The sequence below is a fragment of the Phoca vitulina genome, unplaced genomic scaffold, assembly GCF_004348235.1.
Source record: "Phoca vitulina isolate PV1807 unplaced genomic scaffold, GSC_HSeal_1.0 scaffold15, whole genome shotgun sequence".
NCBI classification, from domain to species: domain Eukaryota; kingdom Metazoa; phylum Chordata; class Mammalia; order Carnivora; family Phocidae; genus Phoca; species Phoca vitulina.
The window spans coordinates 14352275-14372897 of record NW_022589718.1 but is presented as its reverse complement, the minus strand read 5'-3'; the positions used below and the strand labels follow the sequence as shown (position 1 = coordinate 14372897).

The 20623-nt window shown below is 34.1% G+C and overlaps 1 protein-coding gene across 1 annotated transcript in view; it reads left to right on the top strand.

Annotated features, from left to right (window-relative positions):
- Positions 1-20623, top strand: part of TNKS (tankyrase) — a 197853-nt gene that overhangs the window by 11346 nt on the left and 165884 nt on the right. The window contains exon 2 of the mRNA XM_032413489.1: positions 18835-19059. Coding sequence (XP_032269380.1) covers positions 18835-19059 — 225 coding nt within the window. The remainder of the gene's footprint in view (positions 1-18834; positions 19060-20623) is intronic.

The following is a 20623-nucleotide window of genomic DNA, read 5'->3' as shown; positions in this document are numbered from 1 at the left end:
CTCTCTCTGTCTCTCATGAATAAATAAATAAAATCTTTAAAAAAAAAAAAAAAATAAAATAAAAAGTGAAGAGGCATTTGGTAGTTGTAGATGATTTGTATTAACTACAAACTGCATTTAGTGATTGACCAAAAATTCTTAAAGCTAAAGTCCCTGCATCATCAATTATAGTTTAAAAATAACCTAAATACCCAGTTATAATGCTTTTGTAAAGCTAGGGTATGCCCAGTTGATGCCTGATGCCCAGTTAATGCCCAGTTATAATGCTTTTGAAAAGCTAGGGTATATATATGTATAACTAGACACCAAAAAGATCAGATGCCTTCATTCTGATATATTCGCCAGCTGTGGAAACCATTTTGACATTCTCATCCATCTTGTTAATAGGATGTGCAGTTCTCCCTTTCCAAAAGCTCACATTGTTCTCATGTTGACTACTGACTTTTTTTTAAAGAAGAAATGACATGGGATTACAGTTAGTGAATAAATGAATACATTTTAGCTGTTTTTTCCCCCTAATGTCTTGAGAAGAGATGCCAAGCTATGCTTTTCTTCTTTGTAGGAAAATATTCTTATTTGGAAAAAAACCTTTTGGACTAATATAAAAATTTGTAGCAAGTTATCAAAAACTTGGTTGCCCCTCCTCCCCCAAAATATCCAAAAATTTAACAGTAGGAAAGTATAATTGTTAGCCTTTTGGAATTTTATGAAAGCAGATAAATTTGAAGTATGTAATAAGAGCAGTTCAGTGTCTAATTAATTGAATTGCTCATAGTATGTGCTTTATAAATATTTGAGCAAGTGAACTTTGTTAAGTTAATGCTTCTGATTTCTCATCTTCTTTCTGAAATGTATAAATAATAATCCTCATATATTAGTCCAGTCCTTCGTCATCAAAGTGCTTTCACTGCTCTGTTGGCACATACATGAATGAACTTAGTTTTGATATTGTTACTAAATAATAGTATAAAAACTAATAGAAATAGTAACAATTGTCTGGGAATGACTTTTGTACTTTTCCTGTGTAATTTTATTTAATCCTTACAGCAGCAACCATACAAGGTAGATTTTGGTTTTTTTATAGATGAAGAAACTGAGACTCAGAGAGTTATGTCTTGTCCAGGGTCACAAAGCTATTAATGATGGAGCCAGATTTAAACCTACATCTAGCTATTCTAAAAATCATTTGGCCCATGCTAACTCAACTAGAAAGTTGCTGGCAGTGAGAAATAAAATCATTTGAGTCATTTTATAATTTGACAGTTATAACTGCTTTTTTAAATTTGTTTTCTGAAAATAAAAGTAATTGTACAAATTTTGGAAGGTACAGTAAAAAGTCCATTATGTTACTACCCCGAGGCAGCTCATATAGTCATTATGTCGTATTTCTGTCCAGCTCTTTTCCTAAGAATTTAAAATGGAGCAAAACCGGGCCGCCTGGGTGGCTCAGTTGGTTGAGCGTCTTGACTCTTTCTCGACTCAGGTCTTGATCTCAGGGTTGTTGTGGGTTCAAGCCCCATGTTGGCTTCCATGCTGAGTGTGGAGCCTATTAAAAATAAAATTAAAAATAGCAAAATTGTATATAGATGCTTTCTTAAAACATTGTGACTAGGATTTGATTGAGACCATGCTTTTGGAAAGTAGAGTATTGGAACATTTGCAGTTATTGGAATATTGGACTGTCTGACTTTTGGTCAATTGCTTTATAAACATTAAAAGTGGAATTGGAAGTAATCTTTGAAAAACCTCATAATTAAATGGAAGAAGGATATTTTAGCAATTCCTTTCGTTTAAAGACTGCTTAAGATTGTTTGAAAACCTTGAAGATAAACTGCTCTATGTTTTGATTCATAGGAGTAGTTAAGGAAAAAAATATGCTTTGAATAAAGTATCTGGGAATCACAGTTTGAAAGTACTTAATGCCACTAAACTGTACAGTTAAAAAATGGTTCAGGTGGAGTTGTCCAGTTTTCCCAACACTCTTACACTGTGTGGGGGGAATGCAAACTGGTGTAGCCACTGTAGAAAACAGTATGGAGGTTCCTGTTAAAAGTTAAAACTAGAACTACTGGGCGCCTGGGTGGCTCAGTTGGTTAAGCGACTGCCTTCGGCTCAGGTCATGATCCTGGAGTCCCGGGATCGAGTCCCGCATCAGGCTCCCTGCTCGACAGGGAGTCTGCTTCTCCCTCTGATCCTCCCCCATCTCATGCTCTCTCTCTGTCTCATTCTCTCTCTCAAATAAATAAATAAAAAATCTTAAAAAAAAAAAAAAAAAAAACTAGAACTACTTTATTTTTTTTTTTTAAAGATTTTATTTATTTATTTGACAGAGAGAGAGAGAGCCCAAGTAGGCAGAGAAGCAGGCAGATGGAGAGGGAGAAGCAGGCTCCCCGCAGAACAGGGAGCCCGATGCGGGACTCGATCCCAGGACCCTGGGATCATGACCTGAGCCGAAGGCAGCCGCTTAACCGACTGAGCCACCCAGGTGCCCTAGAACTACTTTATGAGCCAGCAATTGTACTAGTAGGTATTTACCCCAAATACACAAAAATACTGATTCGAAGGGACACATGCACCCCGATGTTTATAGCAGCATTATCTACAATAGCTAAATTATGGAGAGAGCCCAAATAGCCATCAACTGATGTGGATAAAGAAGATGTGGCATATATATAACGGGATATTACTTAACCATCAAAAAGAATGAAATCTTGCCATTTGCAACAATATGGATGGAGCTAGAGAGTATTACACTAAGTGAAATAAGTCAATCAGAGAAAGATCATATGATTTCACTCATAATGTGGAATTTAAGAAATGAAACAGATGAACATCTTTTAAAAAAAGGGGCAAACTAGGAAACAGACTCTTCACTATAGAGAACAAACTGAGGGTTACTGGAGGGGAGGGGAGTGAGGGATGGGCTAAATGGGTGATAGGTATTAAGGAGGGCACTTGTTGGGATGAGCACTGGGTGTTGTATGTAAGTGATGAATTACTAAATTCTACAACCTGAAACTAATATTACATTGTATGTTAACTAACGGGAATTTAAAAACTTGAAAAAAAAAATACTGTTGCAACCAATGGGGGTAAAAAAGAAAAGGTTAAGGTGGTAAATCTTATGTTATAGGTATTTTACTACCGTTAAGCTTTTTTTTTACAATTAAATATTTTTAAATGGAGGTATCTATCATAAGTGGCATTTTGGTCTTTCTGTTGTGCCAGAGAGCACTCATTTCTTAATATTACCAACATGAAATATGGAAAATAGCATATTCAGTAGAGTGAATCTAGTGATCTATTGAGGATCCCATTTATATCTCTCTTAACTCACATTTCTGAGAATGACTGTAGTCCTTTCCTGGGAGTGTGAGACTCACTATTAGTGAAGTGTGTATGGAAATTTAAAAGAACTTCATGCAACTTGCTTAGTTAACAGCCACTGGGACAATTCCATAGTGTGTTTTCCCCCTTTGGTCTATTTCTCAGGAATCTGGCATGAACCGTAAGGTTTTATAGTAGTTCAGTAACAACTCAATAAATATAAGTGCTGTAAGGAGCAGGATCATAAGAATGGCATTATTTTCTGCCCTTTAGGAAGTTTATAATCAAAATGCAGTGGTTCCCAAACTTTGTGATCTCAGGACTCTTTTACACGCTTGAAAAGAGTTAAAAGAGCTTTTGTTTATGTGGATTATGTCTGTGGGGATTTATCATAGTAGGAATTAAAACTGAGCAATTAAAAATAACAATAATAAACTCTCTTGTATGTTAGAGTAAATCACACTGTTATTGAAAAGGAACTGTTTTCCAAAACATAGATTAATAGGAGAGGCATTATTTTACATTTAGCAAGTCACTTTAATGTCTGACAATAGAAGACAGGTGAAGTCTCATCTGCTTCTGCATGCCATTTGTTGTGTTGGATTGAAGTATATGAAGAAAGTCCTGCTTTAAATAGATATGTAGTTTGAAAAGAAAGGACTATTTTAATAGCATTTTCAAATAATCATAGTTCTTTTTCTTTGGTACTACACCCAAATTTGATAAATAATAGTTTCCTGAAGGTTATTTGCAACATGGAATCTGAAGCCATATCAATGAGTTTTTCACACTCTGTTATGTTAAAACCCATTGGTCTATTTTTTATGATGGATCTTATACCTCTATACATGTTTTGGTCATTTGGAAAATAGTAGTTCACTGAGGTATGCAGATCTTCTAAATGTTGACACATCTTACTTTATAATAAATTGTAAAGCATATTTGTTACTACCACCACCAGTCTTACAGAAAAGCACTTATGTATTGGGAAACTATAAAGCTCATGGTGGCAGATGCAAGTTTTACAGAATTCTCGATTTTGCTTGAAAGCTCAGATTTTGTCATTGGGAACAAATACTGTGTTGTTTTCCTTGAAGTGTTCCTCACTTTCTTTGTTCATTCTCAAGAGAATGTCTGCCAAATACACAAGTCAAACTGAGCTCAAGCAGTTGCATAAGTATTGTTCCTCAACACAAATGTATTTTGGTATCTAGAAGTGATTAATGTGTGTTTCTCATTTTGTAACAAAAATATTAAAAAGGATGTGTACTCTAGGGTTGAGTTTAATAAAATTAATATTTACATTTTCATGAAGGACATTTTTAAGTGAAACTGGCTGCCTTTTTCTTTTTTTTTTTAAACTGTGAGGACCTGGTAGTTAAGAACACAATGACTATTAGTATAGTTTGGTGCCACCGTCTTGGTTCAAGCAAAGAGGTCAGCAGTATCACCTGTCACTGCTTTGTATCATCAAGAGCACCATGAGTACATCTTCCAGATGACCAACACATGATGTTATAAAATCATGTAGTATCAATGTCTTGGTAGCGAAGAAGTCAAAATCATCTTAATATTATTTTGTAAATAGTTTTGACTTTTCATACTCCCTGAAAAGTCTCAGGGACCACTAGACGTACCCCCACACTTTGAAAGCTGCTGAGCTTATATAAGTGGTTCTTAATTTTGTTAACACTTTGAGAATCTGATGAAAGGCATGAATGTTCTCCCCAGAAGGATATACTTAAACAGCAAACTTTACATGTGATTTTCAGAGGATTACAAACATCTAGAAGCACTAGAGCTATGGTTCTTAAACTCTGCATCAGAATCACCTGAAGGCCTTGTTGAAACAGGTTGCTAGACCACACTCCCAAAATTTCTCATTGAGTTTGTCTGGAGTAGAGTCTGAGAATTTGCATTTTTAACAAGTCTAATGTAATGCTGATGTTGATGTTCACTTTGTGAGTAGTGATTCTTAACCCTAGACCAATTAAGTCAGACCACAGGAGTAGGAGCAAGGCTTTGCTTTTTTAAAATCTCCTCTGGTGATTCTTACGTGCAGACAGAATTGAGAATCCCTGTTTGAGGACACATGTAATGCAGATTAAGACTCCCAAATCTAGTGAGATTAAGAACATCTAATATTTGTAAAACCTTTTATGTTTTAGGAAGTATTTTGACAATTGTGACTCAATGACTACTTATAAGCCTGTAAGGTAGTTATTATATCTGAGAAAAACCTGGCTTGGGATTCAAGAAATTGTAGTTTCATAGTTGTTCTGGATTTTGAGTCTATGAAGTGAACTAAAACAGTGATCGCTGAAAGTTTTTAAGACAATGCTATACATATATTCCTAGAGAGTTTTTGTGTGTAGATATATGTGTTACTAAATTTGTTTTACTAAAAGGTTCTACTAAATTATATTACTACTATACCCTTGACAACACCAGCTGAAACCTCTGTCTTGTGTCATCTAAGTCACTACCCCTATACCACCCATAGATTAGTTTTGTCTGCTTTTGAACTTGGTATGAATATTAGATAGTATATACGATATCGTGGGTGACTCCTGTCTCTTACATAGTTGTAGTTTTTTCATTTTCACTGTTATAAGGAATGCCATGGTGTGACTATACCGCTATTTATCTGTTCTACTGGTGATGAGTATGTTCTTGTGAATATTGCTCCTGTGAGCATTTTTGTACATGTTTCCAAACATCATCATTTAAAACATATTTCTTAACTTTTTGATTTAAAAAAAAAACAGAACTCATGTTTTAATATGCATTTCTTTGATTATATCTGGAGTAACTGATTTTACTTTTTAAAATAATTGATATTTCCTTTTTTAATGAATTATTTTTTCCTTACCCTTTTTTTTCTTTTACCTTTTGATGTTTTTCTTATCATTGCAAATATTTTCCTGGTTTGTTTTTTTAATTTTATTTACAACCTTTTCAAACCTGTTGCCTTTAAATTTTTTTTTGTTTTCCATTTTATGTTTAAAAAGTTATTTTCATTCTGAAATCATGCACATGTCCACCTCAGTTGTTTTATGGTTTCATTTTCTCATTTTGTACCTTAATCTATTTTGAATTTATTTTGGTATGTACTTTAAAAAGGTTTTTTTTTTTTTTTTCTAAGCAGGTAGCCAGTTTCCTTGAACCCTTTATTGTGTAGTAAGTACAACCATTAAAATAAAAATGAAGATGAAGTCTCTTAATTATTATTATAGCTGAAAGCAGAAGTATTTATTAGGGCACATTTTGCTTCTTTTTCCTTTGACTTCTAGTTAACTATGTGATTAATTCATTGTGCTGTATTTGACCTTTCTGTTTCTACTTTTATAGCAAAAGTATCTTCTACAATAATATACTGAAATAAATGGATGTAGACTAAAAACTCAGTGGAATTTCAAGAGTCTTTAGCTTTCTGTCTACTAAGATTGATGTATATACAAATATATTTTGCAGTTTTCTGATACCTAAATTTGCATTGCAGAAATTTTGGATTATGCTACTTTGGTAGGGAACAGTCATAGTCTTCCCCCTGACATACAGCATTTAAAGGATTTTTAGTTCTGGTACATTGGTTTTGAAGGATGATCCTGCTTCTCCATGATTTTTGTGGTAGAAAATTAGTTGATTCCATGTTGTTACCTGTTTCAGAATCTTTATTACTGCCTTTCTGAACCATTCTGAACTTCTTTTAGGTAGTTGAATGTATAAAGCATTTCTCACCTCTTGAGCTTTGGATATACTGTACCTTATCCTCCTTAGGACTTTATTCCAATCCTTTTTTCCGGTTAACTACTTATTCTTTAGACCTTAGCTCAGAATATCACTTCATTGGGGAAGCTTTCCTACCCCAGGCTCAGTTAAGTTTGTATGGCTGTGTGCTGTTTGTAACCCACACATTGCAATTATTTGCTAGCATGTTCATTGTTCAGTGTTCCTGGAGACACACAAACACACACACACACACACACACACACACACACCTCTAAATCCATTTTTCATCATGCTGAAGTATTCTGATGATAGTAGTTTCAACTAGTACCTTTTTGTGCTCAGCTTTGAGATTTTACATATCTGAGATTAATTTTACTCTTTCATGTAAATAAAAAGCTAGCTACATATGAAATTAAGCATCAAAATGCTTTTTCTTAAAATTGAGGTTGACTTTAGTCTGAAGTCAAAAAATTTCTGTGTTTTCTTGCTGAAGGATTTAGAAATTTCATAGCCTTTAATGTTGCCAGATTGCACATAACATGTCTCTCCATTCTGTTTAGTGCTTTATGAACTCTTACTAATCTGAAACTTTACATTTTCCTTTAATTATGAGAAGTGTTGTCATTATTTCTATGTATGTATGTATCTTCTCTTCCCATCCTCTACCTCTCCTTTCTTCTATTTATCTCTATCAGATACTTTTTGGGATAGTTCTTCAACCTGATTTATCAGGAATTTATTCTTTATTTTCATTACTATTCAATCAATTCATTATGTATTTTTATTTTTCCACTTACATTTTTCATGACAGTATTTCCAGTTGGTTTTACCTGATTGATTTTTGTTCTCATGTCATGCTTTCATTATTCCCCATTATTTTCTCCTGAAGCATTTAATTTGCCAGTTTTAAATGTCTCTCTCTTTTTTTTTTTTTTGTCTATTAAATATTCTGCTTTTGGTTTATCATTCCTTCATGGTGCTTGCACTCCTCAGGCATATTATTTTCCGCTGTGAGCTTATATTCCCTTGAAACTAACAGCTAGTTGGGCCAGTATTGCATTATTATGGGAGAATGGGTTTGATGGGTTTAGGAGTTGTGAAAGCCTGTGTTCTGTTTTCGTCCTCCAGGTGGTTTGGGGTAAATAGGGACATGCCTCAGGGTAGAGAGGCTCTGGATGGGAATTTCTGCTCAATTCCATCCTGGTTGCACAGAATTTCTCTGACCCTTATCTTTTAAAGTATTGTCACCTTCATTGTTATTGCTTAATTGGGAGTCCACCTATAATTTTCTTCCCACCTCAGCCAGGTTCTAATATTTTACCTTGATGTTACTCCTTTTCTGTTGGCTAGAACTGGGCTGGAAATACTGCTTTATATTCCACAGTAGCATAGTGGACAATGTGACTGTTTTGAGGAGTGAAAGGACACAATTAGGACATTTTCCTCTGGCCTTTCTTCTTCCAGGATACCGGATCTATCTCTTAAGCTGATGTTTCTTCTCACAGCGGTACCCAAACATTTTCTTTTTCTTCCTCAAGGGATGATTTCTTACACTGTTTTGTTGTTGTTTTTGTTGTTGTTTTAAGCTGGAATCTGGGATTTATCTCTTCCCTTCTGCTTCTCATAGTTGGGTTTGGGGAAGGCACACATTCTTGACTATACTTGCTAATTAAATACTATTTTATCTAAGCATAAATCCTTTTCTAAATCAGGTTTTACAAAGTGGAAAAATTAATTGGTGAGATTCTGCCTTTGACAGATGAAAAACATGCAACTTCATTGACATTGAAGTCATTCTGTAGTTTGTTTTCTGAATTATTTTAGAAACAAGAGGGAATATACATACTCCCTGTTGCTTAACAGTGACTTCGACCTAATGAAGTGTAGCATAGTTCTTTATTTAAAGGCTAATATACTTAGAATTGAAATTAGAAGAGGAAGCAATGATGACTTTGAATATTAAATGGAAAATTTATGTTTCTTTGTCATAGAATATTTATTATAAGGTAACCAGGAATCTGTTACTGGGTATCTGTGGTTCTGTGTATACTGGACTGCATGAATTTAACCTAGTATATAGAAAACCCTGGACATTTTCAAAGAATATGTCACAAGACTTTCCCCACTCCCCAGATTAGAGAATACCATTATAGCATCTAATTTTCTTCATAAAATGTTGTAAAACTGGAAACTCTAAAAGACTTTAGAAGGTAGGCCTTTATAAGAAAGTGAATAAACTGAGAAAATCATGTAGAGATGGGGCTGCTCTGCTAGGCACCCCTCTCCCCCTGTAATTTTGAGGGTGCCTCCTGCACATCAGCCAAGATACAGGTGTGATTCAGATTTTTAATTCTTACTGTGTTTATTATGGACCTTTAGAGGTGCTTAGCAGATACCTGGAACTACCTACCAGTGTTAAATAGGTAAATGATGAGTCTGTTGACCAGGAAAGAAAGTTATTTAAAAACCTTTTATGTATTGCATAAATGTGTCACAGTTGAATTTGTTTCATTGAAAGTAATTTTATTGTCATTGGTAAGAGTTTTTGTTTTTTTATTTGGATGGAAGTAGATTGATAATGCTTAAGAAAGTAAGTAGGTTCTTCTATTTTAGAGTCTAATTTTTTCTAATGTTTTTAGAGAGAATAATGAACAGTTCACATCTGTCATCAAGTACCATTTTATCCATCCCAGCTTAGCTTTTGTGGTTTCCTTTATATCAGGAAAAACAATGATATATGTGAGAGTTCATGAGTTATTTCCTAGATAATCTCAAACTTACTTTGTTCTTACTTTGAGTATCTTTTGAGTATAATTAGATCTTTCTACCCTTAAGGAAAAAAATTAAAATAAATATCGGAGATGTAATATAAATTTTCTCATTGAGTATATAAGTATAGGTCAATGGGTTTCATAATTCAAATGATGTACAGTGGTTGTTGCTTTGTTGACAGTCTAATTAGGTGAAAAATATCTTTAGGCTATGACTTTGCTACCATAAATAAAAACATCACTTTAAAATACTCCAAACACCTTAGGTTTCTCTTCTTTTATTATGTTTCAGAAGTCACAGTTGTTAGTTACAAGATTTAATACTGGTCAAGGTTATTCCTTTGAAGCTTTAATGTTAGGTAGGTTTAAAATGTTGAACACAAGTGAAACAGTTTTCTATCTCTAAACTCGGCCTTGGTGAATAGATGCCAAATGACCTTACATTTGACACTGAAACGATTTTGAATGGCCTTAATTTAAATAAGGAAAATAGGTATACTTTTAACCAAACCAACATGAGTTTACTCCTGGGTGAGTCACAGAAACTACATCAGGTGAATTGTTGCACAAAGAAAAACTTTATTTGCAGCAAATAAGGGATCACGTGGAATAGCTTCCAAAGCCATGACTCCCCAAGAGAGGGTGAATGGGTACCTTTTGTTTAGGGTTAGGATGAATATTTAGATAGGGAAGCCTTGTCATATATGTGGAAGTCGGTATAAGGTTAAGCATATGCCTTAAGGAAACATGCCTACACATACATTGTATGTATGTAAATGAGACTGAGGCTCTCCCTTGGACGGAGATTTTAGTATTATATTGAGGTAAAGGTAATTTCCAGTCATTTCAGGGGTCACTTCACAGTTCATCTGCACAGGCGCATGTCAAGGGTTTGGGTGGTCTGGGTAGTTGCCATGATCTGAGGGGTGGTTTTGGGTTTCATTTGTCTGAGTTAAGAGGTAAGCCAGAAAGAAGAGCTTAAGGAAAAATGTAAGACAAAGGTTAGTCAGTACAAGCAGGTGGGCAGTAAAGGTCAGGTCTTGGGGTCTAACTGGTGACATATTGAGGTTAGGCTTTGTGTTACGAATTTAGGTTTTCCTCACAATACCAGCACAATGATTTCCACATAATATATTTTGAAATTTCTTAGAATATGTAAAATAATGTAATTGTTTCTCACACAGTGCTTAGGGGAAAGCATGTGCTGCAGTTTACAAAATAGGTTCACATTGGTTAGTTTAGTAGTTAGAGAAGAACAGTTCATCTGGGTGAACTTTTTACTGCTACCTACTTGCTCTGACCCTTCCCCAAATGGCACCTCTGTAAACTGCGTTGCTCAGGCTAGAAACCTGGGAGCCAGGCTTCCTTGCCTTTCCTTTTTGACCTGTCTCTACTGCTGCTGGCTTATTCCAAGCCACCATCAATTCTTGCCCAAATTATGGCCGATTTTTCTTAGCCTGTTTCTCTGATTTTGCTCTTGACTCTCTCCATTCTATTTTTCACATAGCCAACTGATAATCCTTTTAAGACTTGAATACAGTCAAGTAATTTCTCTTATAAAGGGCTTCCCACATACTTAAAATAAAATCCAAACTTCTTACCCATGAGTTAAAAAGCTGTGACAGATACTGTTGGTTATTCACCCAAAAGTTCATTTTCTCCTTAATCTTCACTAACAGATTTTAGATTTTGTAGAAGGCAGTAGTGTGCCCAGCTATAAAAAACTGACTTTCCAGACTTTTTGGGGAGCTTGGAGAGATGACTTGTTTTTGGCTAATGAGATATAAGTGAAAGTATCTTAGAGAGGCTTCCTTAAAGACTAAGAGAAAGCCTTTTTCTCCCCTTGCCCTCTTTTTTCTTGTGTGGGAACCTGAATACCAGGCTTTAAGGTGTAGCAGTCTTTTGTGACTATGAGGTGGCAAACAAGAAGATAGCTTATGCATGCTAAGCATGCCAGAGTGGAAATTTTTTTAAAGAGCTCTTGTTAAACTGCTATATGAGCCTGAATTGCCTCTGACTGGACAAGTTTAGTGAGACACGTGAAATCTCTACTTTTTTTTTTTTTTTTTTGAGGTTTCACTAGTTCCATTATTTGTAGCTGGATGTGTTCCTCATGATAAAGGCCCTATATGATCTCGCTCTTGCCTGTCTTCTGACCTCATTTTGTCATTACTACCTCTGGTCACATTAGCTAGCAGACAGATCTTGGCTGACAAACTCCTGCTCGGATCCACACTCCTTATGACTGAAAGGCTCTGTGTGTTCTGGTTTTATTGACCGCCCCTAATGTACCACTGCCCTCGGTGTCCCAGTATCAGCAAAAACCTTAAAATACCCCCAGGTCCTTGACAAATATGTGCAAGATATTAATGGAGAACAAACACAAAATGAAAGATGTGCAGTATGTATCTGATATACATGGATATACATGATACACGGTATAGCCATGGATTAGAAGACTCAGTGTTGTAAATCTGTCAACTTTACAGAATTAATTCTAATCAATGAGCTTTAAAAACTTTTTTTCTAACACATTTCTTCATGGAACATAAAGATAATTCCCTTGAACATCAAAAAGCAATAATACCAGGATGATTTTTTAAGAGAAACAAGGGGGATTGGCACTGCCCTACTTGGTATTTTAGACTTTTTTTGAAGTTAAACTATTAAACTGATCAACCAAAGAGAAAAGATGTGGAAAACATAAAATTATATCTGTAACTCATAGCATATACACAGGTAGATTAACACAAAGCCAAAGATCTAAATGTGGAAAGCAATGGTGTATGGGTGGCTCAGTTGGTTAAGTGTCTGCCTTCGGCTCAGGTCATGATCTCAGGGTCCTGGGATAGAGCCTGGACTCCCTGCTCAGGGGGGAGTCTGCTTCTCCCTCTCCCTCTGCCCCTCTCTCTGCTCATGCTCTCTCTCTCTCTCAAATAAATAAATAAAATCTTTAAAAAAATAAATGTGGAAAGCAGAATTATAAAAGTAATCTAGGAGAAAATGTACGAACAGTATAGGAATAGGAAGGATTTCTTACAGATTATGTAGAAAGCACAGTGTAGGGAAAGATTGATATATTTTATTATGTTAAAGTTTAAAACTTGTCTGAAATCAAACACTGTAAATAGAGTGTAAAGACAAGCCATAAACAAAATAACGTATTTTTAATGCGTGTAGCCAATACAAGATTAGTGTTCAGGATATATAAAGATCAAAAAAATAATAAGACAAACAATTCGGTCTAGACCATGAACCAAAGGCTGACAAATGAATGATCAGTAAACATATAAACAGATATTTGTATCAATTTGCATGGGTTCAGCTCCAAATATTCCAAAATTCAACTAACAGAAACTTAAGCCTAAGGACATTTATTTCCTGCTTGATAAGTCTAGAGGGAGGAAGTTGAAGAATTGGCTGAATACTCTGTGAGCACAGTAGGGTTCTATGCTAGGATTTTCATAATTCTGTTGACCTTTCCATCATGGTATCAGCAGCTCTGAATGTCACAATCTTATGTGAGAGTTTTCTAGAAATAGGAAGGGAGAGAGGAGAAAGGGTCCTTTTTCTTCCACAAATCTTCTATTAGAGAGAAAAGTCTTTCCAGAAGCTTCTAGATTTTTCATTCTCTCCCCTTGCCAGTCACTGCCAAAGAAGAATAAAATCACCTTTCTGGCTTAGAGTAATCAGGATTCACTCCTTGGACTGGGGAAAGATTTACCTTCTCTTAGTTAATATATTACATTCTGACCAATTCCTGAGCAATAATTGAGTTTCTGTGGGCCAGCAAGAAGAGGGGGTAATTGCCACAACTATCAATCTCACTAATAGAGATTGAAGACCATGTGATCTTGACAATATAATATGAATATATATAATCTAATAACATGGAATATGAAATATGAAATATGTAATATGTAAATATATTAATGTGAAATATATAAGTATATAAACTCATGTGTTTAAAAACACACATATATGAAAAGTATAAAAATAAGGGCAAGTATAACAAACATTGAGTTTATGTAATGGGATCTTTGGGGAAGAAAAGAGAAGAGTAGGATTAAGAGAGATTTCAACTGTATTTGTATTCATATATTTAATTTTCTAAAAAAAGTAAATATCTGAACCCAGAAAATGTAAATTGAGCAATACATTTTTTATTTTTGCCTCTTTGTTTGTGAAGATTATAAATATGTGTTCATGTACACAAGATGGGGAAATGGGTATACTCAAGCATTTTGGTTAAAAATGAAAATTGATAGACTGAATTAGAGGACAGTTTGGCAACATTAAACATGTATCCTTTGACCTAGTCCTTCCACTTTAAGGAATTTGTCTTAAAGAACTGGACGGATGTGTGAAGATATGTATATAAGGATATTTATTTTAACTTTTTTTTATAATGGCAAAATCTCCTTTTTATAATGGTGAAACCACCCAACTAAATAAATTATGACATAGCCATGTAGTAGAAGGCTAAGTAATTCGTAAGAAAATGATGTATACATTTTAAATTTTTACCTGAAAAAATATCTGAGATGAAAAGTGAAAAGGCAGAGCAAAGATGTTAAAACATATACACGCATGCAAAAAAAGAAATCTGGAAGTTTAATCATCAAAATGTTCATTTTGGTTATCTCTGGATGATGATGGCATTACAGATGATTTTCCTTTGTGAAAATTTGGTGTTTTGTTTAAATATTTAAAAATATTTCTGATATTTTTGTAGCTGGAAAAGCCTTTAAATGTTTTCTTTTTGTAAATTAAAAATACAAAATCAAAAGCTACTTACTTGCTCTTTGATTTAATTATGATGAAGTAAATAACATTATGTATATTCATGTAATCGGCAAATATTTTATTGAAGCCATACTGTGTATCAGGCACTATTTTAGATGCTGGAGACACACACCGGTTCATGAAATAGTTCCTAACTCTTTTTATGTGGGGAGACATATAAAAGGCAAATAGGTAAATGAACAAGGTAATTTCAGGTAGTGATTTAATACAGAAAGAAAGTAAAACTGAGTGATATTGAAAATAATGATGGACAAGTATGTGTGCATACATGGGTGACTTTAAATTGAGTGGTCAGTTAGAGTCCTCTGAGTTGCTTATCTTTGTTTGGGCTGATAATTGGATGGCAGAAGGAGCTAGGCATGTGAAGATCCGGGAGCAAGTTCTCAGAGAACAGTGCAAAGTCGCCTCGGCTGAAAGGAGTTTGTCATATTCAGGGAACAGAAAGTGAAAGACAGGGCAAATAAAACTCAATGACATGGGAGAGGTGAGAGGGGTCAGCTCATGTAAAGCCTTGTAGGTCCTAAGGAGTTTGTAGTAATGTCTTATTGTATGTGTTATGGGAGCCCATTACAAGATTTTAAGCAGGGAAATGACCTAATCTGATACATGCCTTGAAAAGATCACTCTGCCTACTGTGTTAACAATGAATTGTGGGGCAGCAGGTGTGACAGCAGAGAGAGTGGTTAGAAGGTTATATGCTGTTAGAAGGTTAGATGCTGAAGTCTAGACAGGAGATTATGGAACTACAACCCGAGACGGTAGCACGGGAGAGTAGACAGAATTGAGATGTGTATTTAGAAGCACAGCTCATGAATATCAGCACTGAGGGAAAGGATTACTTAACAAAATGAGGATAATGGTATCTCTCACAGGGTGTTATCATAAGGAGCTGATGCATGTCAAGTATTTGGCATACTTTTTGACACACATAAGAGCTTACTAAATATTAGTTACTTACCATTATTGTTATTTTTAGTGTTGTCAAGAATAGGGCATGTACTTTGAGCAAAGAGAGTTTTTCTGTAAAAGTTAAATTATACCTCTAGTATAACTCAATAGCACATGCTGTGTGTTGGTAAAGATCAGAGAATTACAGTCTTACTCTTCAGTGACCTTTGCTGGATCAGAGAAGAGAGAAGGTATATTGGTTTTCCTTCTTTACTTCATAACACTGAGCCATAAATAAAGATGTATAAGTAGCAACTATGTATAAGTGGCAACATGAAAACATTGTGATTTAGCTATTTTTAAAACATGTGCTAGCTTAATGAAACAAGACACTGAAAATCTTGTCTGCAGTATGTGTCTGTAATGCTTTCACTTAGGGACTATTTTCCAAAGAGTTAATTAGTGATAAGTTACTTCAAATTCTATGCAGTTCTTTGACTGTGATCCTAATTACTATTTTTATTTTGGTTCTTTAGACCCAAATAAGCAATTCAATTATAGGGATAATTATGACTACAAACCTTGTTTGTGAAACAGAGGCCTTATATAACCATTAGAGATAATGAATTCTCTTTATGTGTAAAAATAATATATAAGCATTTAACATTATAGAATGATGAATGACCAATTTTGATTTGTACTCAACAGAACAGGTAAAAATACATGTTTTAAGTAAACTTTATGTTTTAAATAAAGTTTTCTAAATTACTAAGTACTAAATTTCTAAGTAGTTTAAATAGGGGACTGTTTTGTGGATAATAAAACCTCTGATTTTAATAATATATTTTATTAATGCAAGACCAAGTTAAAAGAGAGAAATTCTTCATTGTCTACTGATTTGGACTGTTTACCTCCACCTTCTTTTATAAACATGTATGTGTACACACTTAGATAAATTTTATACAAAATTGTGTTTTTATATGATAATAGGAAAACAGATAAAGAGAAGGAAAGGAAATTCTATAATGTCACTACTTAGTGATTTAATCTTTTTTCTATCTTCAATTATATGTTTGTGTGTGTATATATATTTTCCCCGTATATTTTGTTTTATATATTTTTAATCTAAAAGACTAATTAATCTAAAAACACTTTTTCCATGTTTTTCTGTTAATATCCTGTGTTTTCTTGTATGTATGGTTTATACTTTTTTGATGTTTTTTAAACTGCAGTAAAATATACATTTTTTACATGTATAATTCAGTGACATTAAGTATATTCACAATATTCTATAGCATCCTTTTAGTACAGGGTGATGTTATACGAAAAGCCATAATTTATTTAACAGAGCCATTATTGTTGGACATCTGAATTGTTTCCATGGTTTTCTATAAATAATGCTTTGATAAACATCTTGATGCAGAGTCTTTGTTCAGATAACACTACATTTTTTTCTAAAATGTGGTACCACTTTACACTCAGATTATCAGTGTGTGAGCACAGTTCCATTTCCCCACACTCTGTTTGCTACAAGCATTTTTTGATTTGTTTTTTATATTTTAGATCTCAAAGTATTAGTAAAAAGTAAACAGACACTTTGCGTTTTTCCCTCAAAGTTATAATGGATACTTTTTAAAATGCCAGTTGATACATTTAAAAAAGTATCTTATTTTAATTTACTTGTTTATTAGTGAAGAAAGGAAATTCATTCTCAAATATTATCAATGCATTGATTAGGGAAATGTGACTTTGCCATGCAGACTTTATTCAAATCCATAGAAGGAAAATCATGAAATCTTCATGAGTAAGGAAAGCACCTATGGCCCAATGAATGAAGAGTAAGGTTGTGATAGTAGGGTGAAAGACACTGAAGTTAGAGAAATAAACAGAACCTAATATCTGTAAAGTTGTACAGGTATTAAGAAACAAACAGCATAGTTATATTAGCATGTATCCTATACTTTTGGTATTTCAGTTAGTAATACAGAATTGACCTCTTTTCACCCAAAATTTTCAGTTTAATTTGAAGGATATTTTCTATGGAAACCCAGTGCTGACTTTGTACTATGTATCTGTGGAAACATGTCTTTTATTTTGAAGACTTTTTCTTGGAGCCTGTTTTCCTGGACTGAATGAATTTCTATAGATAGTGTGGAGAACATATCTTGAAATAAATCTTTTTTTTTCTATTTTTGTCATAGTTCTCATTTAGTTTATATGCATAAAATGAAGGAAGATATGACCATTTTGGTTTTATTTATGATGCTACTTTCTAACTACATTACATAGTAAGTAATAGCATGGAGGTAGTGATACTTAGAAAATAAGACCAAATAAAATTTAAAGTAGGAAAGAAAGAATCATTAAGAAAGATATTAGCTTATAAAGATAATACTAATGCTTATAGTCTTCTTTCTTCTTAATCCATTGCAGTGTAACTTGTAATTTCATCACTGTACTATAATTTAAAATTGTCAGTGGCTTTTTTACCCTTTAAATCCTCATCATGCTGACTTCGCATAATGTTGCTGCCCATTGACTTCCATAATGTACTTTCTTGGTGATTTTTACCTTTCTCAGTGTGTGCCTAGTCCTTACATTGATTCAGATCCGTTCTTTCCTCCCACTTTTTCTGTCTGAAAATTGTGATACTTCTTACCAGTTTTCTGGTTCTGTCTTTCTTGTTCCCACTTGTTTGTCATACTGTTTCCTCAGACTCACTAAATCCAAGCTTACATTGTTTTACTTTTAGTTTGGCCATCAGTCCCAAGAGTAGATATTTTGACATTATCTTTAATTCTTCCTTTTCAAAGTTCTTATAGCCAAACTATTACCACTTATTTCTGGTATCCATACGTTCTTCTCTAGTTTTTCTGGTATAATGTTAAGTGTTGTAATTTGTTTTAGTTGTCAGCAGTATTTAAATAACCTTTATTTCTTAAAATAGATGGATTTTATATATATTAATTTTTTCTTGTGAAGCATGAGGGGAAAATGAATGCCTTGGACTGGAGTCTTGTTCATTTTGTATTTCTAGCAGAGTTGCCCGGCACATAAAATGTGTTGAAGATGTCTTTTGGGGAAAAAAAAAAAATGTCTTTTGAATGAACTGCCCAAAGACTTAAGGAAGAGCTTTCTTAGTTCTGAGTTCTATGAGAGGAGAGAATCGATTTGAATGGTAGCCATTTTTTTTTAACCTTTTTGCTATAGAAGAAAGTACTACAAATGTTCACATTTGTTAGTATTATTAAAGAAATATTAATGGTTCTTTTTACAGAATTGCTTCAATGTATATTATCCTTCTTTTTAGGGTTTGGGAGGAAGGATGTCGTAGAACACTTACTACAGATGGGTGCTAACGTCCATGCTCGCGACGATGGAGGCCTCATCCCACTTCATAATGCCTGTTCTTTTGGCCATGCTGAGGTCGTGAGTCTGTTACTGTGTCAAGGAGCTGATCCCAATGCCCGGGATAACTGGAACTATACCCCTCTGCATGAAGCTGCTATTAAAGGGAAAATTGATGTATGTATTGGTAAGTATTATTTGATAATATCCCAGTTGTAAGATCAACCTGACAGGTATAATATTTTAAATAAAGGTTTACCATTTTTTCTTTTTTATTAATTTTTATTGTGGTGGAAATAGTGTTCTCTCAGAATAAGAAGGCTTTATTACTTCTTATTCTTAGAAGCAGTTATTTTTTTCCATCAAAAGAGAAGTAGGGAGATGGCAATATAAAGTTGGTTAAGAACAGGATTCACAGCATTAACTCTCCGAATTCAAGTCAAATGCTAACTGATGTGGCACTAAATTTTGATGGATTACTATTACAAATTTAGTTAATCTACAGTCTCTTTAAAAGACTGCCATTTTCCATCCTAGCATCAAATGAGAGCCATTATAAAATAAGTTCTTACTGAATTGGATGACGTATTTGGATGCTTCAGGTTGATTTAAGGAAAATCATTTTGCACTAAGGCAAAATCTTTTTCTTTATGTTGCTAAAAGTGAACACCAGCTATTAGCACTGGAAAGCTTTGAGTGAGTGGTTCAGATACAGTAGTACAAAGCTTAATATGTTCAACATGTGCCATAGTCTAGAAAAAAAGCAATTTCAAGTAAAATTGAACTTTTCAACCATTTTAAATTTCGAGATGATATGAAATTGTATTCAATCAACATTTCTTTCTCTTTCATATTTATCTAAATGTGTGTGTGTGTGTGTGTATGATTTTACTTATAGTCTTACATTAGATTTTGCTTTATTGTACACCTTTCATTTTGAAATCTAAAACAACCTTCCAGAAGACCAGCATAGTGTCTTTTGAGTGTATCTATTTCTTGACCTTCAAGATGGTGGATGTTTGTTTAGTACATGGCAGGTTGATTTACATAATTGTTGTCTTCTGGGATGACATCCATTTCAAGTTTAATCTTTCACGTTTATCTTTATCATAAAACTCAAATATATATGTCATTTTTAAAGATACATAGTGGTGTCGTTATTAAGATTTTCTCTCTCAACTATGGACTCTGAGAAACAAACTGAGGGTTCTAAAGGGGAGGGGAGTGGGGGGATGGGTTAGCCTGGTGGTGGGTATTAAAGAGGGCACGTGCTGAATGGAGCACTGGGTATTATACGCAAACAATGAATCATGGATCACTACATCAAAAACTAATGATGTAATGTATGGTGATTAACATAACATAATAAAAAAAAAAAAGATTTTCTCTCTCTTCATAGCTATCTGTTCCAGCCTCCAGTATGTTTTTCATTTTCCCTCAAATTATTGCAATGCCTGACATACAACTTCTTTATCACATTCTCTGTCATTACCTTTTGTCACTTCCACATCCGTTGATATGAGCCTTTGGATACCCTGGTCCTTTTTGATCTTTGAGATCTTCCATTTTCAGTTGATTCTCCCATTTCCTCCTAAGTCTTTCACTAAAACACCACATCCTGGACTAAGTCATTACATAAAACTACCCTGAAAAGCTTGAACTTATAAATATCCTCTCTGACCACAAAACCTCTTAAGTTGTGGTAAGTTACCATGTGATAATTATTATTGAACTTGATATGTATTCTTACC